The sequence below is a fragment of the Fusarium tjaetaba genome (assembly GCF_013396195.1).
Source record: "Fusarium tjaetaba strain NRRL 66243 chromosome Unknown NRRL66243_c0000240, whole genome shotgun sequence".
NCBI lineage: Eukaryota > Fungi > Ascomycota > Sordariomycetes > Hypocreales > Nectriaceae > Fusarium > Fusarium tjaetaba.
The window spans coordinates 119,389-143,722 of record NW_023501436.1 but is presented as its reverse complement, the minus strand read 5'-3'; the positions used below and the strand labels follow the sequence as shown (position 1 = coordinate 143,722).

Below are 24,334 nucleotides of genomic sequence, written 5' to 3'. Positions count from 1 at the left end.
GAGAAATGGAGTGAGAGGGAAGAACTGGCCTCATACCTTTCCTTTCGCCTGTTCTTGCTTATGCAGGCGATCGTATAGTTGATGTAGCGCGCGAGTGTTGACCTCGAACTGCTCCCACGTCTTTTCCCAGCCTTGATCCGACAAGGGCCCTTCAACAATGTGAGCAGCGTTGAGGACCAATACATCCACATGAACACCATTTGCGCCGAAAGAGTCAAACATCTGATCGATGCTGCTGGAATCAAACATCTGACAGACTGCCCCCTCAAACTTGGTGTCGCGATCGCCGTGATCACGAGTCAGTCTTGCTATTGCGTCGTCCAGCTTTGGGCTAGCTCTACCAGTGATGATGACCTTATCCGCACCAGCCAAAGCAAAGTGCTCGGCAATGGCATAGCCAATACCAGCAGATCCGCCGGTGATGAGAACTGTCCTCCCGGCTTGGGAAAGCGAAGGCTTTGAAGGATCTATAGCATCGTACACAGCTGTATGTACTTTATCCGTCAGTGGCGCGGGCGTGTATACGAAAGCGGGGGTTCCGGCGTTGTTTGACATGATGGAAGAGGCTTTTGGGGATGTTTGCTGCAGGCGAGGAGATGTGTCAGCTTAACAGATCCAAGACCGAGCGACGTCCATTTTATAATTGACTGTTCATTTGCGGACTATCCTGGATCATGATTGTGAAAGTCCGCTCCGCTGCAGAGAGCGGCCTGTTGTGGATCTGACGACAAGAGAGCCACATTTGACCGCAGTGATAAGGATGAAAAGGAGTTACCGAGAAACGCCTTCTGGCGCCACCAAGGTACGATAGGTAACGTTAGAGTTTATGAGTCTGTAGTCTGTCGGCGCAAATAGGTAAAAGCTTTGGAGAGCTCAATTAATGACACGTCCAGCAATCCTTCAATACAAAACCACTCTCATTATCCAGTTTCCTCCTGATACCTTGGACTGTCTCTTCCGGGCCCTCTCTACAGCACTCATCACTACTCTAACAAAGGCATGGAAGACTTGGGAGTTCTTACGCATGATGGGCCTTCAGCGGAATTTCCTATGATAAAGGATGACAAGAGTACTCTCACGCCCTACGAAGCCCGTTACGGAGTCGGTGCTGTCTTCCGGGGTGATGTCGAACTACAGCGACACGAGATTCTTCATTATATCCGCGGCCGCCTCGAAGCTAAATACATGCATCGGATCCGGCATACTCAATTTAACGGATTGCATACTACACGAGATTTAGACCACATCAAACAACATTTCGCTTTGAGCTGCTGCAACAAGGCCTTTCCAATCTATTTATTGGCGGATCGACTCAGCTTCAATAACAGAACCTTAGCGCCTCTAATTCACATCGCTGTGCTCAATTACATTCATCGACTCTATTTCAAGCCTTATCGTACTGATATCGAGTATGATCAGTTTTTGGTCAAGATACTTCGGTTGGACTATGCTACGCCACCTGATGATTCTTCGGCAGCTCGCTTGGGATTTATACTGCACCGGGCAATCTGCGCAAGGGCCGATCGCGTCTTGCTTGGTGCTGACATCCCAGGACGCAAGCACTATTCGATCCGCCCATTATTTCGAGCTTCGTATGTCGTCATACGGCAAAGCGACTACCACAGTTGTGGAGTAATCTCAGATATTTCTCAACTGCCAGTGGTTCTTGGTCTCACTGGGAACACGGATGGATTGCATTCAGACATCAACGCCGAATTCGACTTGCTCAAGCATGTCTCTGAGCCTGTCAGTCTTTGAAACGTCACGAGCAGTACGAACAACACTTGGCGTAGTAGCCCAACTAATGATGAGGCTGCAAGAGCGGGAAGACCGTATTTCCGGCCCCAAGCCAGATCCAGTTGAATCAGCAAACGACCCTGATATTATTAAGCATCTATACGTCGTGGAGCAGTTTCAGGCCGAGAAAATGGGATGGGGAAAGCGTCACCTAAGAGGGCCAAGCTTGAAATGGGTGGACACGCATCGATATCCTTTATGGACTGGCGAGGGTGCTCGAACGGGTGTGTTACTAGCTTGCCAGAATGCTGAGCGCAGTGAGCATGCAAAGGTCTGCCAATGCTCCGAGCCCTTGAGTTCGCTCTTGACCCAGGATCTTTGAGATTATGTTTTGTGAGACGCTTTCAATGGGGCTCTATCTTTCGGGACAATGCGATGCCTTTCTTCCAGTACAGGGGCTTCTATTTAGGAAACTCCAGGTTTGAAAGGCCAGCTTATCTTGAAGGCTACTTAGCTAACCCTAAGACGTAACTCATCATAGCCCCTCGTTAAACCTCCTTCTTGGCTGGAATACACTCCATGAGTCTACCCTTGTCTCTTCGCAACGCGTCTGCAAGTGAAGTAAAATGAATACCAAACTTGTGCTGAACCTCGTTGGCTCCTCCCTCGACAAAGCCAAAAGGCTTCATGTTGGCAAAATGCTGAAACATGTGACCATGAACACCAATACCCAACTTCTCCACTTCTTCAGCAGTGCGCTTCACAATTCCGACTTCCCTACCGCTGACCTTGACCAGGATATCACGGATTTGTTCAAAGTCGAAGAGTTCGTTTCCAAGGTCAATTTCTTGACCTTGGAATCTGGTAGGATCCTGAAGGGCTGCAGCAGCGTACTTCCCCACGTCGTGAGCATCAGTGTAAGGGAATTTAGCACCCTCAGTGAGAAGATCATCAATTTCGCCATCTGTTGGGAGACGGGGAAAATTATAATAGACTCCTGGGATTAAGAAGTCGTAGTGGATAAGTGCTGGCCGGATAATAGTGTATGATTCCAACTTTCCAGTGCGAACAACATTCTCGACCTCGTACTTAGAAGTATAGTATTCATGGAGATTGGGAATAGCTTTGACATCTTCGATATCCCATTTTTCCTTTTGGTCGGTACAAATGGCGGTAGAAGCAACGAGGTTCTTGACGCCGGCTTTCTCGCAAGCTTCGACAATTGTTTTGGCTTGAAGGGTTTCCAAGCCAGGGAAGGAAACGGTGTTGAGAAAAGCTGCTTGACAGCCCTGAGCAGCTTCGAAGATATCTTCGGGGTTCTTGCTTTCTCCCTGGAAGAGAGTGATGTTCGGGCCGCTTAGCAGGGCTGGTATCTTTTCGATGTTGCGGACAACAGCGTGGACCTTGTGGCCAGCTTTGAGTAGGTGCTTGATGACCCATTGGCTTTGCTGACCAGTGGCCTGGGTGACGAGATAGACAGACATGACGGTATTGGCTGTAGAGGAAATGTGGTATTGAAAGTGATGATTGGAGGCAGCGCTGGATGAATCCGGATGGGTAAGTCGCTGCTCTCTAGTCATTCCTCAGTGGCATATATATATACGGCATGTTTATTCTCTGCGGGTCCCGGTCATTCTCAAACAATCTTCCCATTCCCCGATGATTTCTAATATGCTCTGAGGTGACGAACACATGATCCGGCAGTTCTTTAGAGTCGGACTCTTCGCAAGTAGTTCAAAGTCCGGTCGTCTTTGAGGCTTAGCTAGGCAAGAATCCGATCTTAGCTTCGATAAAAGTTGCTTCCTGTGGGGGACATGATGACAGGGGAATGTCACCTCAGCTGATCATTGGTGCTTCTAAACTTAGTGCTGATGACAAATTCCCGGTCTGCTTATCATCTAAGAGACCCCATCACCAGCAACTTTGACCGAGAGATTAAGATCTTACTGCTTCCATCTACCGTACGATATTTGCTACCAAAACCGAAATCATCGGTCTTTCGGGCTGATTTGTCGAGATGAAACCCCGAAAAAGCTGTTGGACTTGCGCAGGTTAGTGTCGGCAATGAGGAGAGCGAATTGGTCATCACTAAGCATCAGCATCAGCTCGCAAGATTCAATGCGACGGAGTCCGACCGAAGTGCGACAAATGTAAGCGGTCTCAATTGGCCTGTCAAGGCTATGAAGCTCGTTTATCGTGGCCCCGAAACAATGACAAGAAGCGGGCAGTAGTATGCACCGAAGCAACGCAAGCGCCCGTATCTTCCAAAAAGAAAAGCGAGGTCCCTAGTCGCCTGTTCTTGATCAATACATCGTTTCGCGATGTCGAACTACATAACTACCTATCCTCACGGTATGGGCAGGCTCGGGTACACATCCAGCCCTCGAAGTCACTAAAACAGCCCGCGAAACATGCCAATCAGAATGAATTGTTACAATACTGTGAGGGCTAGAGCACCTTGACAATGTCCATATCTTCTGACTTGTGTTAGTTCATGACCTAGCGCACTTATCTTTGGTCACATTCAACACGACACCGGCTGGCATTCGTGACGCGCTTATGAGAATAGCCATGACCAACAACAGTGCCTCATCCTCGGCCCTTCTGCATGCTATGCTAGCCTATTCTTCCCTCCATCAGCATGGCATGAGCGAAACAGCTCTGAAGTTCAAAGTTCAGGCACTCCATTTACTATCCAACTCCGCCGAAGATGAAGAACTGTCCTTGGTGAATGCTTCCCAGCACGTGGCTGCTTCCATGCTGCTTGGGTCATTCGAGGTATGTGATCCTAGAGACTATTGGGACCCTGCTGATATTTAAGACTCTACGCCCTTCTGAGAGCTCAGGCGAATGGCTGTGGCATATTTGGGGCGCTGTGGATGTCATTCAAGCTACTCAACTCCACGATCATTCCTCTGAGGGTGAAACCTACGCTCTCATTGACTGGGTCAACTATCATCATACGCTCTCACGTTTTAGCACGCAACACTGGCGACACAAAGCACTGGCTCAAAAGACGTTCATCAAACCAATCCAACGCTCCGGTCTCGTAGCCACATCCCAATTATCGATATACAAACCTGTATGCTGCCTACAATACCCGATTTTGAGTCTACCAGCTAACCGAACTCTCAGAATCACCCTTCTATAGATCCAGCGGCTTCTATAATGGGCCTCCTTTTTGAGGCATGCGATATTTTAGTGGATCCAAAAGATCCCAAAAGCCACAGCCCAGAATATCGCAACTCACTCCAACGGCTCGAGGCGCAGGTCGACGATCTCATCGCCAGCCCGATCCCAAATGATCTAAATCCCGAAAGCGCAGTTGCCTTAGAACTATATCGCGTAGCGACACGCATATACATAGCACGCGCTTCACAGAGTTCATGGGAAGCGCCCGCTCTTCTAGACTCGCTCATAGATACACTGTTTGACGGACCAGTGGCATCGTGTACCTGCATCCACTTCTTTCCTCTGCTGATTCTCGCATGTGAATCAAGGAGAGACGATCAGCGGGTGGCGGTTCTTAACTTGATTGACAGAACACAACGGGATGCACGGATAAGAAGTATGAAGGCTGTGACCAATGCTATTCAGGCTATTTGGGTGCAGCAGGATCTTCATGCTGATGATGAGGTGTTGGTGAATTATATGGATCTTCTCAGTATTGGGATGAGCTCAAATAGCACTATACCATCGTTTGCATAAGATTTATCTGGCGAATTAGTAGAAATATGAGAAATGACAACACATTGAGCGCGATGCGAGAACCGAAAGTTTGAGTATCCGATCGAAAACATGGAATCAGGATTCTTATCTTCCTCTGAAAGACGAATGACCATGTCTCCTCGTGCCCCGGGCTTTCCATCAACATCGAGTAATGGCCCGGCCCGAATCCTTTGCTGACTGGCGATCGTCGCAACATGATTTGCTGGTGTTGATATCTGACCACTGAAGGCATATCCTTTATCAGTTAGCCCCGACTCGGCAGTGAGACATGCACCACCTGGTCAAGTGTCTTGCGTGAACATCAATGTTTCATTGGCTAACGACCTTCCTAATGCAGACGCCATGGTAGCTTGAGATCAGACATTGATGTAGTATTGGGATTTTCGGAGTGATGAAGTGATCATGAGAGCTTTTTGGGCGCTTGGAAATCTCCGACCGGGCTTGCCAAGATGATGGCTTCTTCCAAATGCCGGAGATGCATTTCACTTGGCATCCAAATGCCTTCAAGGCGCTACGTTACTTCTACCATAGGATAGTCTACCTACTTCATTCTCGGGAGTTTGGGACCGAAGGAAGAAGATTCTTGAAGCTTTGGCCTAATCGCTCACTTCAACAAGATGTCACTCGCCATGCCAGCTCACTAGCCTGGTGCCCGCATCACGCTCTTGCGAATACTACCTTAGTTTGCAACTCTGATAAAAGACACCAGATTACAGAATAAATTCCGTTTTGGGTTACATCGTCACTACCAGACGTAAATCAAGTGACGTGCGACCACTTACCTTATCTCGATGATCCTTCTGCTGTCCCCAACCTTATCGGAGACAGCCTGTCTACCAGCCCTACTGTCAAATCGATATGACGGTGAATCGCAAGCGATAGTATCACCCGACTCCAATTCATGAGTAATTCATTTCCAAATATTCGGTTCTATCATTCCCGGGAACAGCTTTCGCCATGTGCTGTTGACGGTTGCTATGATCGTCGTAGTGCTGAAACAGATCTGCAACGTTGCAACCGGCCATGTCTGGCCGCAGTCTGTCCATTAGCCACGGCTATAATCGCCTTTCCACTGGATTTCAAGTCATTACAGCCTTGGAAAAGTCACTTGAGTGTTCTGCACATGTTCCTTCTTCCAACGCTGCAACTCAACATGTCTTTCAACACCCTGCTGAGACGAGTTGATGACTTTAGAGAATGACGGGTCCTCTGTTATCTACAGATATCGCATTTGACATGTTTCAAGAATTATGTCGGACGTATATAATGCTCTTGAGAACCGGTAGCTGGTCAGAACGAATCGATCACAATTACAACATTAAATCACAATCTTACAACATTTATAAATACTTCCACTAGCGCAACTTAACATTCACAATGGTCGCACTCGATGATATGACTTCTGGCATTCCCGCCCTTGTCGTTCCAGCCAATAACGATGATATCTCTGAGGAGGCGACCGGCAGCGTCAACGCCGTTTACTTCGTCAACTGGTTCGTCTTCCTTCTCACGTGCTCTTTGTTCATTTACTCATCACATGCAGGGGTATTTATGGGCGTAACTATCAACCCCAGAACCTTCCCGCATCGCAACTGACTCACGTGCTTTATGCTTTCATGAACGTGAGAGCTGACGGAACTGTGTAAGTATTCCTACTGAAGAGACGTCTTGACTCAATGCTCACGACATATAGCTACACTGGAGATTCCTATGCCGATCTTGAGAAGCACTACACCGGCGACTGTAGGTCCATCTAGCCATCGATGTGCAGAATTAAACTGACGCTACATAGCCTGGGAGGAGCCCGGTAACAACGCCTACGGGTGTGTCAAGCAGCTCTTCCTCCTCAAGAAGGCGAATCGAAAGCTCAAAATCATGCTTTCCATCGGCGGCTGGACCTGGTCAACCAACTTCCCTGCTGCCTCTGCCTCAGCTGCTACCCGTTCCACCTTCGCCAAGAGTTCCGTTACTCTCATGAAGGACTGGGGCTTCGATGGTATCGATATCGACTGGGAATATCCCGCCAACGCCACGGACGCTAGCAACATGATTCTTCTGCTCCAGGCCGTGCGCAGCGAGCTCGACTCTTATTCCAAGCAATATGCCAACGGATACCACTTCCAGCTTTCGATCGCTGCCCCAGCAGGTCCTGACAACTACAACAAGCTCAAGATGAAGGACCTCGGATCGGTTCTCGACCATGTTAATCTCATGGCTTATGACTACGCCGGCTCGTGGAGCGCCTTCTCTGGCCACCAAGCTAACAAATACGCCAACACCAAGATCCCCAACGCTACCCCTTTCAACACCGACCAGGCTGTCAAGGCTTACGTGAACGGTGGCGTCCCGTCCGCCAAGATGGTTCTCGGTATGCCCATCTACGGTCGCGCGTTTGAGAACACTGCCGGCCTCGGACAGCCATACTCTGGCGTCGGATCTGGAAGCTGGGAGAACGGTATCTGGGACTACAAGGCTCTGCCTAAGGCCGGAGCGAGCCTCGTCTACGATCGCGATGCTCAGGCCTCTTACAGCTATGACTCCAACACGAAGGAGCTTATCTCTTTCGACACCCCCGGTATGGTCGAGAACAAGGTCCTTTACATCAAGAACCTTAGTCTTGGTGGCAGCATGTTCTGGGAGGCGTCTGCTGACAAGACTGGTGCTGACTCGTTGATCGGCACCAGCTCCAAGAAGCTTGGAACTCTTGATAGTACTAACAACTGTTTGAGCTACCCCAACTCTCAGTATGCTAACATTGTCAAGGGGCTTTCTTGAAGAGACAGTGGCGAGACAGTTGTGTTCACAAGGAAGGATACAGCTTAGCTTTTGGGATACACAGATGCGGCTTTGACTGGAATTATTCTACGTTCGCTTTAGATACCAATAGACATTCGTTTGGCATTACTTTTCGATGATGTCTAGGCACGTACTATCACGACTTCACTGTGCAAAAAGAAGGAGGTCATCCAATCGAAGTAAAGCGGATAAGGATTCAATCGCATGCTAAGATCGTTACAGTAGGAATCTCTAGGATCAAACTGACCATCTCTGAGTAATCGATTCACCCGTGTCGAGTAGTTGGGACAGTGCGCTACCCGACTTCCATATTAAAGAGTCACGCGGCCCGCGCATCGGATAACGCACTTGATAAGCGGATATCCTACCCCTTTTTGAAGAGCGGGTAGTGTCACAAATACATACATCATATAAATACCGACCTCCCTTATCTCACGCTATTTCGTATTGGAACGCCACTTCAAGGATGCTTGTTCTATTCACAACTAGGCTAGGTCTCCCCTCCCTTTTCCTCCCGAATCGGCCACCATTGATCGACCTATGAAACGCTATTCTACAGCTTAAGAGATGGTTCCAGAGTTATCAGCACAGTTGAACACCTTTGCAATCAGACCGGATCGGTAGGCATCCTGGATAGATACAGCAACACTGTAACTTGAAGGGGGTTAGCTACAGAATATTAAAAGGACGGGCGTTTATGGACTTACGTTCCGGCAATGACCATGAAGGATCCAACGAGTACGATGAGGGCATGAGACCAGTACTTCGCCTGGTTAGACGAGTTTCCTGCTCTATAATGCTTGAAATCCTGCATCCAAAGGAGAGCTGGGAAGATCAAGCTGAAGGGAGCGAAACAGACTGCTCCAGCAAGACCCAGGAGGTAGTTGAGAATGGGGACAGCCTCGGCAACGATGAAAGCGAGGATTCCGAGGATAAGATTGCTACCAATCCAGGTAGTCCAATGGACCATCGTGTTCTCCTGAAGATGAGGTGAGTCGCGGAGGATTCGGACGAAAATGTACTTGGCAGCCACGTGCTGGTAAATGCCGACACCGATGATGAGACCTGGAAGCGCAATTCCATACGAGATCTTCTTGAACAGAGGACCTGCGCTTCCAAAGGCCGGGGTAGCCAGCCAAACGCCGCACCATCTGTAGATGACGAGGGAGAAGGACAGGTACATAGCCATCACGAGGACACCTGTAACCAGCACGGCCTTCTTGAAGTGCTCGGGGCGCCTCATTTCTGACAGCACAGGCAGATACATAGATGAACCACTGTTGCTGATGAAGATGTTGGCAGAGGCAGTAATGCCTGCTACAAAGGTAGGGTGAGCAATGGCTGTCCAACCCAACTCGTAGTCACCAGTCTTAGGAGCCATTGCAGGGCGATCTTGCTGGGTAACTGCAACAACGAAGATGAAGACAGCGACGAAGAATGTGAAGAAACCGATCCATGTAAGCCAGCCGAGGCGGCTGAAGGTTCGTACCGAGGAGAACAAGGTAATCGAGATGGCACCGATCAAGGTGAAGATGACGGTGCATGCGCCGTGGTTGGAGATGGCGTTGAAGGCAGTTGAGATGGAAACGATGCCGGCGGCAGAGATGAGGACTTGGGCGACCAGAATTTGAAGACCAACAAGTTCTTTGCCAACACGGCCCCAGAGGCGACCGCACATATCAGCGAGTGCTATCCATATTGTTAGGCCTAAAGGTATAAGCTTAAAATGGGTAGTGGAAACGTACTATGACACTCGGGGTGACGGTTTCGGAACTCACCCAGAATGTAAGCCGTATCTAAATGCTGTTAGCTCTCCTTATTCTCTTTGACAATTGGGTTCATGACTTACATGTATTCAGAGTGTGCCAGCCAACAAGCGACAGACCGCCTCCAACAGCACCAAGCGTCGCAAAAGCCCCCGGCACGCTCAGAATACTCATGGCGAACTGGATCTTGAGGAAGATGATGGTGGCTCGCTGCCAGCTGACAGTTCTGAACTGCACGCCATCATCTGTCTGCTGGAAGACTTCATGAGACTCTAGAGTCTCGCCTTTCATAGAGACGACCTCTTCATCAGCCGGTCTGTATGGTGTGACTTTGTCGTCGTTCATCTGCTGCACTTCTTGAGAAGCCATTATCGCCTTCGTATATGTTGACAGAGATATCTATAGGGCAGAGGCAGATGAGGAGATGTGAAAGTGAAAGAGGAAGTGACTCAGTCTGTCTTCACAATCTCAATGGGCGATCATGTCCTTATTTCTACTGGATCCGAAATCGGTTGTTACCCCAGGTTATCTACCCCGACTTTATCTTTACGGTCTAGACTGGGCCTGCATATCGTGAGCTAGACGGTATCAGATTTGGTCTCGTGGGTCGCTTTATCAGGTGTAAACCTTGCCGACCACTGATATTAGCCCGCTTATCAAGACCGACTTTGGCGATATCCCCGTGTAGAGTTGCCCGATTGCAGTGAATACCTTGTCAGCGAGGATCGACTATGGGGCACTCAGAGATTACTGATGGAGGGTTCCGCACGTGGAAAGATAAATTCCGCACTAAGATTGGGGCACGTTTTGAGGCGTCGCGATCTAACCAGACTACCGGGACGTATCTTCGAGATGTCAGTGCTATTGGTGTCGCTTTTATCATGGTTGCAGACTTGTATTACGGCCTCATTACTAGCTGTTGGTAGGGAGGAAGGGAACCTCAAGGAACAGTAATGTCGGCTACCGGGCGGTACATACTCTTGCTTTCATGCCTCCTTTGTACAGGAAGATAGATGGTTCATTCCTTCACACGAATGTCAATTCATGTTATTTTCCAGCCTGTTGGCACAACTTTACAGGCAGCGGCTTTCTACATCTTCCAATGATAATTCCTGGAATTATTATATTTTCAATTAGCCTTTTGCGATTGTATTACGCGGCAGAATTGAAGTACGGAAAGCTAAGACGTGTCATTCTGTTATGACTCGATTACAAGTCCCATGATGCTAACGCCACTAAGTAAGGTGGTACACCAACAGACCGAGTAAAGTGGTACACCGAGTAAAGTGGTTCACCACTTATCATCAGCCTCACAGATATGTTTCAACTACTGTATCTTTAAAAGCCAATCAATGCATAGCGCGTCGGACACCGGCTTATGCATGTGCGGTATGTGACGACTAGTAATTATAGGCGTTCTCAAACTTTGTCGCGGCCCGCCCGGCGGAAAATGCACGCTCCAGGTGCCCATACCCGCTATCATTCAGTGGGCACAGCCGCTGGCAAGCGCAAAATCTAGGGGAGATAAGCGCTATCGTTTAGCTCTACTCGCTGCCTCCACCCTCGTATCTGACTCGATTGATTCAATCGTTACTAATGACCTCGTGTCTATGACGGGTAAAGTTGAATTAAGATGTGGACATTGACTCAAATGGCTTTTGTCAAGAGATCAGACGATATGCTCTTCATGATATCCCGGCAATCCGGATATAGACAATTGAATTTGGATGAGACTTGATGCCGCTGCTCGTTGCTTAAGAAGACGATGATAGCTTCAGTCGGATCCATGATCATAACATCAACTCTACCAACACTATACTTCAGCCTACGTCTTCACTGAATCATATCACATTATATCTTGTCCATCGCATTCCATTAGCCATGTACGCAGACATCAGCAAGCCACCAGCCCCTCTCCCTTCCATCAATCTCCAGGTCTTGAGACCCGGCTTGTCATTGCTGTACCCACTCTCTAGACGAGGCCATGGCCCCGGCCTCATTATTCTCTCAGCCACTACTGAGGACCCGTTGGCTTTCTATGAAGGTGTCCCTTCCTCATTGGTGAAGTGGGCTGAAGAGGGTTATGCCGTTGTTCAGATTGAAGCCTCTGCATTTGTAGGAAAAGACAGCGGGGTCGTTCTCAAAGAAGCCATCGATGCTTTGAAGCAATGTGAGAAGTGTGACCTCAAAAATAAAGTTGGCCTAGTTTGTAAGTTGTTATGGTGCGTGTTCGTCTATTTATTCGTGTATTCTGACATGCTTCCAGCGTATGAGCCAAAGCTATGGAATATCGCTGCTCATGGAATAGACCAAACCCCAGAGATCGCTGCCAGTGTTCTTTACGCCGACGCAAATTCGGCGGAGACTTTGGCCTCTAGCGAAAAGCCTCTGTTGAAGCATATAGCTGGTCAAGACTTCAAGCCCTCAAGGCAATCACAATACCCCTACAAGGAGTCTTCGAGCTATGCTTTCGCGACTCCAGGGCACCCTCACTTTCACTATACAACCGAGTCGGTATCTCACACCCGCAATCTCCAGTTTCTGAAGCCCAAACTCAATGGACCCTTCTTTGACCTCGAGGCTATTTGGGATGAACATACCTGGTACGAGTTTAGTGATCGGTCGGTGCAGCATACGATGAGCACAATGGTCCAAGAGCCATATGTGAATCATGTTCCGACGGTTGGTCTCCTTATGAATATACAAATTTAAGTTGACTAACGATATCCAGTTGACTGGCGGTATCGGCCGAAGCAGTCTCACAAAGTTCTACCGAGATAACTTTATCTTTAACAATTCCCTCGATACTACGCTTGATCTTATTAGTCGCACGATAGGCATTGACCGTGTGATTGATGAGTTCATCTACAAATTCACCCACGATCGTGAGATTGACTGGCTGTAAGATCTTGTGTCCCTAGAACTTATCAAGGCTTCTGACGCTGACTACCTTGCCCATAGCCTACCTGGTATCCCGCCAACTTTCCAAAGAGCAGAGATTCCATTCACAGCCGTTGTCAATATCCGGGGAGATCGTCTGTATCATGAACACATCTCTTGGGATCAGGGCACTGCGCTCCGACAGCTTGGGCTTATGCCCGAGTATCTGCCCTTTCCTTATGCCGTTCCTGGTCAGACTGGAGGTCCTGGTGCAAGGTACGAGTACCGCGTTCCTGTGATCGGAATTGAGACTGCGGATAAGATGCGAGACAGGAACTCGGTTCCTTCAAATGATATGTTCAACTACAAGGTCCGACAAGTTCAAGGTGGTCCTGAAGGCTTAAGGAAGGAAGATGATGTCAAGAACGAGGCTGAAATTGTAGGCGTAGTTGCATGAGCCATGTCTAAATAAAAAGATAAATCACAAGCAAAATTCGATATCATACGCCCAAACTGTCTTCATTGATGCCCTCCTGTTATATCGACTTCTTTGCATCATAGTATTCCGGGTATGTCTGCTTGTAACCCAACACAAACCTTCCCCAGTAGGCGGCAGTTGTAAGCAAGATCCGACTGACCACCCGACCCACGAACTCCCAAGGAATCGGAATCACCAATGGAGTATCGGCGCTGTGAAGAAAGACGAGGAGCTGAAAGATACTAGGTGCACTACCCGACGCTTTACAGTCATCCAAGTAGCCGAAGAAGTTTCTGAAGAACTGCTGTTCGTTCTCATATGACTCCGGAGTCAAATGAATATCCACCACGAGGTCTCTGTCTTCAGTCGCATTTTCGAAGCGGTGGAAGTATCCAGCCTTTACCGAGGCTGTAGCTTGACCACCTGGATCATCGGACAGGACGGCAAAGGGCTTTGGGTCAAGGCCGCGGTAGAAGTTGCCCTTGCCGGACTGGACTCGGAAGAATTCATCTTGGTAGATATGATAATGAAATGGAGGTGCGATGATTGAAACGCCATTTTCTTTGTCTGTTGGTGGAATCCGATGGGTCATGATGTATTTTGAGCCGGGTCCCGAGAAGGTAACGGAAGACTTGCCGCCTTCGTAGAGAATTGGGTTGTTCTGCGCATTCTGAGTGCGCGCTGGCCCAGACGATCTCAAGAACGAAAGCATGGTGTTGACTAGCGATGTTTTCTGTAGGGATATGCTGAGTCCACTGAGTATTGCAAGATGAAGCTAGATTATAATCGCTGTTGGGCCCCAAAGAGGAGAGTCAGTCAATGCCGAGTGGGGAAGCCATCGCCAAGACATCCCATAGCCGACCCTAACAACCGCCGTGCAACAGAGCGAATTGGTAAATCATTACCTTAGCATTACAATATCCTAAGTTTGAGTTGGATCTACGAGTATCCATACGTCATCGCGGAATTGTGATTGACGAACTGTCGATCCAATCTGCAAGGGAGCGAGCCCCCTTCGGCAGCTGAGTTGAATGATCGCCGACTGACTCAACACTCACAGCGTCACTAACAGCATCGGCAACTCGTCACGACGTGTTTGATACTATCATATACACAAATCATGGAACAAGGAGGAATGAAAAGCGTACAATTGATTCTCCTCGAAAAATGAGCGTGATTTCATGCCATTCACAAGCCATGCCCATTTTATCATCCTGGAGCCAATTAGACAGGTGATGATTATCAAATGTCTTATCTTTATCGATAAGCTGGGACATGATATTGGATAGCGCCAGCTACAATTTGAGAAGGCCAACATCGTTTCATTTTATGCTTAAATGCAATTATGTAGTATAAAAGCCCACTATTGGATCGCTTTTAGATCTCCCTAAGGTGGTGTAGTTAATACTCCTTGCTTCATCCCGACATTACTCGATAAGCTTAAGAACCGGGTAAAATTACCCAGACATAAAATAGAACAGCCATATTGCAGAAAATAATTTCTGAAATTCAAGAGCTCTGAGATCCCTATTTCGCGAAGAGTTTATGAAACTGACCCTGTGATTCAATATCCGGCCCAGCATATGACCAGAATCTAGAGCGTCGACATACAAGACTGAGCAAATTTCTCTGTACTGTTGTCCCATTTAAAGTCTAGCTAGAATACAAATAATATTAAAATTCTGTTTATGGATGTACCAGGTCTTCACGAGACCCATGTGACTCTCTCGATGTTTCTGGTCTCTCCAAAGACTGCATCTCCAAGTCCACCTTGACATATATCTTCTGGCTGGATGTGCCCTCAACGTCATCAAGCTGCTCCCATTTATCACCAACCTCACCCCTGTGAGTTCGACGTGTTGCCGCCACTGATTGCGAAGTGATGACGGCTCTACTGGCTCCAGAAAATGGCGTAATGTGAGCTGGGGAGCTACCCGTGGATGAGTCGAAATGGAAACGAGAGCTGACGAGTTTTCGTAGTGACGGTAGGGATCCAGCGATGATTCCAATTCCCGACTCGAGAGTGGACCAGAGTACGATGTTTCCGACGTTGTCTAGTTCTGTTAGTATAGTTACTAAAAGACTGTTCCTCGGAAACTGACATAAGTAATTATCAGGATGCGAGAACGCTGTCAAATAAGGCAGTCGAACAATAGTACAGAGTGATGCCCTATTACAATGTTAGACATGGAAATTGAAGGTGACATTATAGCTTACAGTGCAGCCAGACCAAGGATAATGCTGACAGAGATCTTGGTTGCTTTCCTCATATGGGACTTGTAGAGCATAAAGATAGGTAAAACAGCACAAATCCAATCCGAGATAACTGCACTAATGGACACGACATAGCCCAGACTGATTAAGAATGGCAAAGAACATTTGTTACGGTCGTTCCAATTAGCAGAGATGGGCATGCATGCGAAAAAGGTGCCAATGGTGTTATACATCATGGTGACAATAGTGAAGATGAGAGTTGCCCAGACAATGATTCGATGAGTTTTGGTGACGGCGATGCGTAGGAGAGTAACGCAGATGGACGTCTTGAGAGGCGTCAATGAGAAGCTGTAAATTATTTGACCTATCCACATCCACTGTGTCCTGGTTAGCATAAGTGTTGAGTGATACTCGAGACGAAATACCTTTCGACCATCGACCTGCAGGTAAGCGTTGAGGTCTTTATCTTTTGTCCCCACGCCTGCGTAAATGGCACGCAGGCCAGCAGCAGTGAATGCAACGTGTAGTATCTGGCTGGGTTAGTACTGTATTGTGTATTATTCCAGTAAGACAATGACTCACCCATCCGATAAGCATGAGACCATCATCGATACCAAAGAGACGATACTTCAATCGAACAACACATCGCATAATAACAATTACGGCAGTGAGGATCAAGAAAATGATGGAGACGATGACCAGGACACGCCCTAGACCCTTGGGGTCCACTGACGTCGTGCTCTCATCAAGCATGATGGGCGATGTGATGTCGAAAACCCAACCCACACTCACAAGCGCAGAAAAGCAAATACGAAATCCAGGGCAGGGCTGGCATTTTGAGCAACCAACTGGCCCTCCCTCTCCTTTTGAGCAACGGCTCCAAATCCGTCGGGTATTACAGAGTTTGTCCCATTCCCCGCGTTTTGACTCTCCACCCATCCCATCTTTTTTAGTAGCGCGGTCTAGTGAATCTTATCGAGGCCTCGCGAACCAAGGATATCTCGCGGCCGCCGCCTAGCCCGGCCAGGGGTGCTGACTCGTGAAGCCCGATCGATGGATCTGCGCCCAGCGCTTCGAGTGACTGCTTTCAGTCTGAAGCGTCGACCATGGCTTGCTAGTGTCGTGCCAGTTAATGTTTTTTTGCTAAAGGCTCTTTTTTTTACGTGTGCACAGCTGGAGCCAGTGGAATCCCCGCGTTGATCTGAGAAACCACTAACCTAAGCGAACTTTTGCTTCTTGCTGACTTGAAGCCCTGCTGCAGATAATGACTCGACCCAGGCCCCGGACGCAGGTAATCGCCTGATTGTAACCCAAAGCCACAGATATACAGGATATTCTGTGAGACACTGTCAGAGCGTACAGTCAGCCGTCGCTGATCCCGTCCGCCAAGCTCGTTCAAAAGTTCATGATGCTATTTTCCACCATAGATAACGCTGAACGTTAGGCAGGCGTACTCCATAATCTTCCCGGGGAGACAATGACCTGAACTTCTGAAGGGTCAGGGGGCTTCATCACAGATTCAGGGGTAATGGCAGGGGTTATATGCACGGCAGCTTAGTGCGATTGCAAGAGTTCCTCGCTCCAGAAATCGGGCCCTATGGCACTATTCCCGAAAGCCCGATAGCTTCATTTGCTGATGAAGCCTTCATTCCTGTTATGGTACTTGTTAGCGGTGATCATTGGCGATGCTGGGACGAAAAGACTCTGAGAACAGATCGAGACTTAGCATGGCCAGACCAATTGTTCTTTAATCCTGGAGTAAGAACTAGGAAGCTATTCCCATGTATCCGGGACGCTACTGATATGACACGAGTTTTGTGGCTTTGTTTGGAACAGACAAGACTTGGCCGTGCTTGGATCGATTGGACCCCTGATTTCGTCGCTAGGAATGATTCCCGGACATCCTCTCAACGCTATGACGACGCTATCATGTGGACTTGCCTCTAACCAGCCTGTTGCATCCTTGTAACGGTTTATGGCCCTCATGCTTATAATCTGGAACGAACTACTTACTTTTTTCAGCCCAACGAGCAGCAGCCAGTTTGAGATTAATAACGATCTAGAAGATACACGGACACAGACATCTCATCTTCGTCGTTTTTGGACTATTGCTCCATAGTACTGAGTAAGTTTGAGTAGCATATTGCTCGGCATTGTTGCAACCCGGGCGGGTCATTACTAAGACCTTCTTTAATTAGAAGAGAAATCACTTGGCGTTTTTATCGATCTGCGAGATAACAAAATATCCAGTGATTGCCAATAATTGTGTTGGGAGTGCTTCTGTTCTGTCAACAGATCAAAGCCCGCGGAGTTACGGCCATGCCTCGGGTAGAGTATAATGTCTTTAATTAGGACCGAGGTGAATAGAGGGGCTTACAGGAGCCCTCCAAGAAAGTACTTAATTAGAATGCCTGCTTTTTTTGTCGATGAAAGTCAAATAAGCGAAGGCTGAACGTGTCAATCGGCCATAATCGCCGTTACTTTCCTGTGTCTGCGATCCTTGGCGTCGGTCCGACATTAGCTCAGAACATGGGTAGAGTGGTTTTGCAGTCGCGTAAGATATAAATGCCTATTGTTATTATCTGGATTGTCGATTATAGTCTTCGTGGGCTGCTTCTCTCTCAATCCTGCGAAACGTTGTCAGCTGAGTCCAAGGCCTGCTTATTGATCGACTACGTTGTTAAAGATGGGCATCGTCAAGTGTGTCTACCAATGCTTTCCGTCTTTTCCTTGCGTGATATTGTACTAGAACTGAGAGAAAATTTTCCAATGTGCAGGGATATCAACATCCTTTTCCTTGAATCCCGATATTCCATGCGGAAATGTGCCGTAATGGACATGGCAACCAAATCCTCCAATATCACCTAGGCTGACAACCAACCCTTCACGCATACGAACGCCAACCTACAACCTAGAACCCGCCGCTCAGAATGAGACAAAGTGTAATAAAGTGCCTTGACCGATTGCCGATTTACATTTCATTAATTGAATGCATGCAATACCCGCAAAATGGAAATTGACATTTTGACCTATACTTATACAGGGCAAGTGGCAGCTCGACGCAACCTGTGAGCCTTGACGAATCACGATCGTTGGAGGGAATCGTCGGAATGGGTACCGAGGAACAAAGTGAAAGTCTTGCAGTCAACACCACAGCGCAATTTCTCGTAAGCTTACCCATAAGATTGCCTATTCGTCATCTTGTGATGACAGGCGAAGACCTGGCCGAGGGATTAGCATCCGCAGCCGAAGCCTCTGGTCCTGGATTATGCTTGCTTAGTAGCCTATCTTGCCGTCGTTGCCGACCGAGGCGAAGAACTCACAGGTTGAGAATTCTTCACTCTTCTTCATCATATCCTGGTTCTATGGAAATCCGCCAAGCTCAATGGACCTTGCGTCGCCCTCCCAGTGTTACGGAACACTAGCCGGGATCCCGCTTTTGCCCCGGGAGACGTCTGGACGGTCGATGAGATTTTAGTTCGGCTTGCTTACTGCTGGTGAGACAATAGGAATTCTGACCTAACCTCAACCAGTTGCACCAGAGCCCCTGTTTTCTTTGGCGACAAATTCAACCCGTACAATGGTCCCCACGAGGCATTTTTCTCTAGCCAGACAATGCAACAGAGTTCCATGGTTATGGCACTGTTTCTTGAGGACCCTGAACTAGTGTTACCGTCCCGTGCCCCCGCTTCACCGATGGATCCGTGAGATGAAGACGCGATAACCTGTAGATCACCAACTAGCCCAGATGAGCGGGCGTCACGACGTTGCACCGACGCTTTGTCTGGAATGAGCTAAGGATCCCATCGCCCCATGCCGTCATCGACTCCTCCACTTCTTAAGCTCAACCTTAGACCATTTTCGACATGCCGAACTTCACTGGTGCATCTATAGAACTACAAAATGGCCGAATCACCGCAAGAAACCGTTGCAAAACACCTCTCGGACCCTAGCAAACCGCTCCGACCGATACTTACCTCTCTAAATGGCGATAACAGCTGGTTGATGTCCTTCCCTAGGCCTGAGGCGGAGAGGGCTGCTACAGGGAGGGTCTTTTACCATCTTGCTTTTGAACCATGGCTGAATGGAGCTGCTCATGTTGGACATCCGTGGATCGTACACCTTGCTCGTGTTGAAAAGGAGGGTATTTCGACGTTTGAAGACCTGGAGAATCTGATTTGCGAGATCGAGAAAGCTGCCTCTGCGCATTTGCCGGCAAACGCTCAGACCCAAGAGTCTACAAGACAACTCGATGCTATTCTTCTTGGTTTCTTTTACTCCGACCACCTCCATCCACAAACTCTGAAGACGTTTCCTCCCGAGATTCCTGTCATAGTAACAGCACCTGGAGCTGCCATCATCGAGCCGTGGAATCACTTCAAGACCATCAAAATTATCAACAACTTCGATTCATCAGCGACAACTTGGAACTCACCGGACCTACACCCAGGCGATCCTGTTCCAAGATGGTTTACACCACTCATGATCCTCGGCAAAAGTGAATTAAATTTTGTCTTTGCCATAATCTGGTCCCATACCATCAACGGCGAAGAAGTTCACGAAGCAATTCTAGACTCTCCCCACGGCGTGCAACTCGACGCGAAACCTCTCGAAGCATTCCTCGCATCAGAGCCCAAGACCAAGAAACTTGCGATGCTGCACGGCCTTAAGGAGAGTCATACTGGCGGTATCCAAACATGTTACGGTGCAAAGGGAGGACTTGGGCTGCACCGAAAGGTTGGAGGCGTAGAGCACTGGGTTTCGACGCACTCTTCTGAGCTGAAATATACGGGGATATTCATGAGACTTGTTTGGACTACTGATACACCGAGGACAATCGAATGGGCATTGGAAGAGGAGAAGAAAGCGCACCCTGGTGAGGAGTTGTCTGGACCGCCGAACTTTATCAGGGTTCCGAACGGTGCATCGACGGTTTTGACGTGTTAATGAAGTTGCCTTTTTGCGATTTAGAGGACGAGAACCTGCTTGTTTGGCTGGACGGCACCATTCGTTTTCTTAATGAGTATACGACTACCTGAATATAATATCGGTCGCTGCGGAGAAAAACGCGTGAGATCTGAAAACTGGTATCCCTACCGATGAGATTGAAGGATCGAAAATAGGACACTTGTCAGACCTGTCAGCCTTTGTAGAGGCTGCCAGGGCTGCAGCCTAGAGTTGATCGTGGTGGTTAAACAGCGGGGGTCGTGCTGAGAAACAGCGCCCCATCCCTTAAATTATAGCGGCTCTTTCCACTTTCTTATCAACAGCATATTCAATCCCAGGGCGCTTCTGACCAGCAGCACGTTATCAAGTCTGCCATGAATAAAACGATGACCGGGGATCGGAAAGAAAATAACTGTGGCAACGATATTACTGTTTGGGCTAAGAGATTTAAGTGCTGGCTGTTCTGGCACGGATATCTTGGTTAATCGGTAGGTAGTCGTGCGTTATAATTACAGCCTGAGCCCCCCAATTTACAGTGAGTGATTGGAGATGCACTGGAGCACACAATCGGCACCGCATAAACGGGGACCCTATCATCAGAGTGGAGGTTTCAATGGCTCAAAGTTTTATGATCAATTCATGCGTGAGCCTAAGTCTATCATGTGTGCATCGTCATAATACTCTATGATCTCCTATGATCTGGGGCAATCTATCCCTCAGTTGATGCCATACATCACAGACCAACCCTCAACCACCCATCACCATCTCAACATTATAGCAGGTGTCGCAAAAGTCCAACCAAGTTGCCAATGGGGTTATTGAGTCTGCGCGACGCGTTGTCAGGGACAGATGATGCAGATGCGCTGGGCGTAGACACCGCAGTGCTGTCGCTCGATGTCGCTTCGGTCCCGGAAGCCTTTTCAGGCTTGGTAGCGGATGTTGTCTCTTCGGCCTCAGTCGTAGGCACAGAAGTCGTCTCGGCGTTGGTGGTAGAAGCTTCAGTCGCAGTCGTCGCAATAGAAGTTTTAGTCGAGCCCGTCAATTCAGCAGTTGAGCCCGAGGATCTCTTATCACCCTCATTGCCAGGCAGCAATTCCACACCAAGGTTGAAAACACTGTAGGCATTTTTTCCACCACAGGCATCTTTGGCGTATCCGGGACAAGGCGTGTCGCACTTGTCGTCGTCTACCTTGGCGGATTCGGCGGGGTAGATATCAGCGCAAATACACTCTACACCCTTGAGTATCGCGACTGTCTTCTTCTGGTCCTGACAGTATTCGGCGCATGAGCCGACGCTGTTGAAGGTGTCCGATCGTCCATCGGCTTCACTGGGGAGGGCACTGAAGCAGCCCTGTGGGGTGACTTCGCCGATAACAGGGCTTTCGGTGGGGCTTTGGAGCGCGTCCCTGGCCGCGACCAGCGAAAGAAGAGAGAGCAACGCGACTTTTGAGAATGCCATGATCGGTCGAAATGCAACTGTTTTGTGACTCTGGGAATGAAGAGTGAAGAGCTGACAAGGCGTTGTTTATATCCGTGAATTCTCTTTGCCCCCTCGCTCGGTCAGTGGGGGAGTTAAATTAGGTAGATGCTTGGATTGCCAATCATGGCGACCCGCTATCGTCGATGAAACGCGAAGGATCGTGCTTGCCCTGCTCAGCCTTGTGCAACAGTGTCGTAAGCATCACGATGGTGTCATTGTAGCAGCTGATTCAATGGAAGGAAGCATTAGCCATACAAGGAAAACACAGCGCACCAAACGCGTTGCTTCTGTTGGCTTGAGACAGTGAAGGCAGACACGGCGAAGGAAGATTAAGGGAGACTTCTCGAATCCTTCAATTAAGCTATGACCTCAGCCAAGCGAGAATTTCCCGTACAACCGCTTCTAGTGCCTAGAAAATGAGAGGAGCGGGATCCCGATTTACTGGTGACATTCCAAACAATTACCCTTGGGTGCGACAGCTTGGACATGAGGCTCTGTCGCTGCGCACGAGGAAACGCAATTGCCAAACAAATTCATCGCCCCTTGGGCGCTGACACGGTCATCGCATATCGGACCAGCTGACAGCTAATAACTTGATAGCAGCTTGCAAAGCGAGTCCACGAACGTAAAGCGATGACCGGCTGTTTCTCATTTGAGTGTTGAGTAATAATTCTCAACGAGTTCAACAGGACACAAAAGCAGTGCCGCTCAGTATGTAGCTCATGGATCGAATGAGAGGGCCAGTCCTTTATCGCTTAGTTGATTGGCGGGTTTAGCTCAGTTGGGAGAGCGTCAGACTGAAGTCAAACTTTGGAAATCGTAATCTGAAGGTCATGTGTTCGATCCACATAAACCGCAATCTTTTCTTTTGCATTTCTTTTATTTTTTTTGCACAAATGAAATTCCATATGATTCGATCAATAAGTTTCGCTGCCTCAGTAAGAACCCAAAGTTCTTGGGTGCAGTAGCTGCCCAGTTTGCGTATCGCAATATCAAACTCCTGCCCGTCATCGCGATGATACCTACTGAGTCTCGTACAGCTCGCATGCAAATGAAGGCCTTGTGCCGGGATATCCGTGTTGAGTAACTCTAAACTTAAGCATCCTGCAGCTTGATACGAGCTATGAAGGAGTCATCGAAGGCCGCGCGTTACACTACAGACGCATCAGCAGGAGTGCTACCAATACGTGCGTTTCAGCTGACGTCTAGCACCAAAAGTCCCAATATAAAGTCATTCGGAGCCTTGTGTCCAAGCGACCTCACACACGCACAAGAACACAAATGGGATATTGTGTCTCCCTATATGGTGAATGCAACTCATAGTTGCAGCTGCGATGGAAAGGATACCCCAGATCATTGAGTATGTGAATGGACTTTCCAGGATGAACAGATAAGAAAAGCCAAACCGCCGGGAACGCGCCCATCGATGTAGCCGAAGCCAAACCGAAGCTTGACAAGCCACCCGCAGCTCGCCCTGCCGATCGATGCTTACCCCTCTAAAAACGAAGTCATGATGAATGGCAGTGACCCTGGAACTTTAATTGAGTTAGGCTCAAGATGCACAAAAATCTCGCCATGGACATCCCAGAGAAACGAAGGGAGACGATTACCACCTACGCTATCCCCGGGCTCAGCATCTTGTGATCAGTGAAGTGAACAACTCTTGGTAGCACTGCGTCAGCTCCATCGATAGCTGAAAGCTCTTGAACCGTAAGGCTGATAAGCTGACAAGGCAACAAGGTACTGTCGCTAGGGCTTGAACTATAACGCCAAGGCGTCGGGAAATACGATGCACCCATTAAGATGCAATTGACCAATTAAAACAATACAGGAGAAGGGCTGATGTTGTGCTGGAGACACTGACCTTCTTAATCTTAACCGATTCTCAGCTCCCTGTAGCTTCTGATTCCAAGAAAAAGGACGAAAACATGCTGTTCACCTGGCGTACGAAAGTCGCTCGCCAACTTGCTTTGAGGCTGCATCCGTTCTTCGGGTGTCCCTTTGCGTGGACAGTCCTCTGGTCATCCCGATTGGTCTGGATATCTCCAGACTTTGCACTCTCGATCTGAGCCGCTGCAGCCATTGAACCTTGAGCTTGAGCTTGATATCTGGACGAATAGGAACATGAGTTGCACGTGTGTACTAGAGTCTTCCCAGCCTCCCAAACGGCGGAGCTCGCGTGGTGGCTCATTCCAGATCCATTGCTCTTCTGTCCTTGGTGTCTTACTGGAATCTTTCATGAAGTAGTCACCTATATAAGCTGACATTCCCCATGTTTCTTGGCGAATATCTACGAAAGACTGATCA

The 24,334-nt window shown here is 48.5% G+C and overlaps 10 protein-coding genes across 10 annotated transcripts; 4 read left to right on the top strand and 6 right to left on the bottom strand.

Moving 5' to 3' along the window:
- Window positions 1–30: 30 nt before the first annotated feature.
- FTJAE_10447 (peroxisomal short-chain alcohol dehydrogenase) lies at window positions 31–555 on the bottom strand (the record flags this gene model as incomplete). Its single annotated transcript, XM_037343290.1, has 1 exon — window positions 31–555. One exon carries the CDS (start codon window positions 553–555, stop codon window positions 31–33), a length of 525 nt encoding a protein of 174 aa, XP_037202553.1.
- Window positions 556–2,285: 1,730 nt separating this feature from the next.
- Window positions 2,286–3,221, bottom strand: FTJAE_10446 (uncharacterized protein; the record flags this gene model as incomplete). The annotated part of the gene is made up of 1 exon (XM_037343289.1): window positions 2,286–3,221. The coding sequence occupies one exon, from the start codon at window positions 3,219–3,221 to the stop codon at window positions 2,286–2,288; it is 936 nt and encodes a 311-aa protein (XP_037202552.1).
- Window positions 3,222–4,308: 1,087 nt separating this feature from the next.
- On the top strand, window positions 4,309–5,445 carry FTJAE_10445 (uncharacterized protein; the record flags this gene model as incomplete). The annotated part of the gene is made up of 3 exons (XM_037343288.1): window positions 4,309–4,515; window positions 4,559–4,819; window positions 4,873–5,445. The coding sequence occupies 3 exons, from the start codon at window positions 4,309–4,311 to the stop codon at window positions 5,443–5,445; spliced, it is 1,041 nt and encodes a 346-aa protein (XP_037202551.1).
- Window positions 5,446–6,843: 1,398 nt separating this feature from the next.
- Window positions 6,844–8,241, top strand: FTJAE_10444 (chitinase 1; the record flags this gene model as incomplete). The annotated part of the gene is made up of 4 exons (XM_037343287.1): window positions 6,844–6,959; window positions 7,010–7,108; window positions 7,160–7,209; window positions 7,259–8,241. The coding sequence occupies 4 exons, from the start codon at window positions 6,844–6,846 to the stop codon at window positions 8,239–8,241; spliced, it is 1,248 nt and encodes a 415-aa protein (XP_037202550.1).
- Window positions 8,242–8,822: 581 nt separating this feature from the next.
- On the bottom strand, window positions 8,823–10,397 carry FTJAE_10443 (neutral amino acid permease; the record flags this gene model as incomplete). The annotated part of the gene is made up of 4 exons (XM_037343286.1): window positions 8,823–8,916; window positions 8,970–9,951; window positions 10,008–10,058; window positions 10,112–10,397. 4 exons carry the CDS (start codon window positions 10,395–10,397, stop codon window positions 8,823–8,825), a joined length of 1,413 nt encoding a protein of 470 aa, XP_037202549.1.
- Window positions 10,398–11,909: 1,512 nt separating this feature from the next.
- Window positions 11,910–13,365, top strand: FTJAE_10442 (carboxymethylenebutenolidase; the record flags this gene model as incomplete). The annotated part of the gene is made up of 4 exons (XM_037343285.1): window positions 11,910–12,237; window positions 12,295–12,710; window positions 12,760–12,929; window positions 12,990–13,365. The coding sequence occupies 4 exons, from the start codon at window positions 11,910–11,912 to the stop codon at window positions 13,363–13,365; spliced, it is 1,290 nt and encodes a 429-aa protein (XP_037202548.1).
- A 79-nt stretch (window positions 13,366–13,444) lies between these two features.
- On the bottom strand, window positions 13,445–14,098 carry FTJAE_10441 (ankyrin repeat domain protein; the record flags this gene model as incomplete). Its single annotated transcript, XM_037343284.1, has 1 exon — window positions 13,445–14,098. The coding sequence occupies one exon, from the start codon at window positions 14,096–14,098 to the stop codon at window positions 13,445–13,447; it is 654 nt and encodes a 217-aa protein (XP_037202547.1).
- A 974-nt stretch (window positions 14,099–15,072) lies between these two features.
- Window positions 15,073–16,353, bottom strand: FTJAE_10440 (integral membrane protein PTH11; the record flags this gene model as incomplete). Its single annotated transcript, XM_037343283.1, has 5 exons — window positions 15,073–15,440; window positions 15,489–15,556; window positions 15,604–15,977; window positions 16,026–16,130; window positions 16,183–16,353. 5 exons carry the CDS (start codon window positions 16,351–16,353, stop codon window positions 15,073–15,075), a joined length of 1,086 nt encoding a protein of 361 aa, XP_037202546.1.
- Window positions 16,354–19,503: 3,150 nt separating this feature from the next.
- On the top strand, window positions 19,504–20,547 carry FTJAE_10439 (uncharacterized protein; the record flags this gene model as incomplete). Its single annotated transcript, XM_037343281.1, has 1 exon — window positions 19,504–20,547. One exon carries the CDS (start codon window positions 19,504–19,506, stop codon window positions 20,545–20,547), a length of 1,044 nt encoding a protein of 347 aa, XP_037202545.1.
- Window positions 20,548–21,319: 772 nt separating this feature from the next.
- Window positions 21,320–22,006, bottom strand: FTJAE_10438 (SLG1; the record flags this gene model as incomplete). The annotated part of the gene is made up of 1 exon (XM_037343280.1): window positions 21,320–22,006. One exon carries the CDS (start codon window positions 22,004–22,006, stop codon window positions 21,320–21,322), a length of 687 nt encoding a protein of 228 aa, XP_037202544.1.
- Between the last annotated feature and the right edge of the window lie 2,328 nt (window positions 22,007–24,334).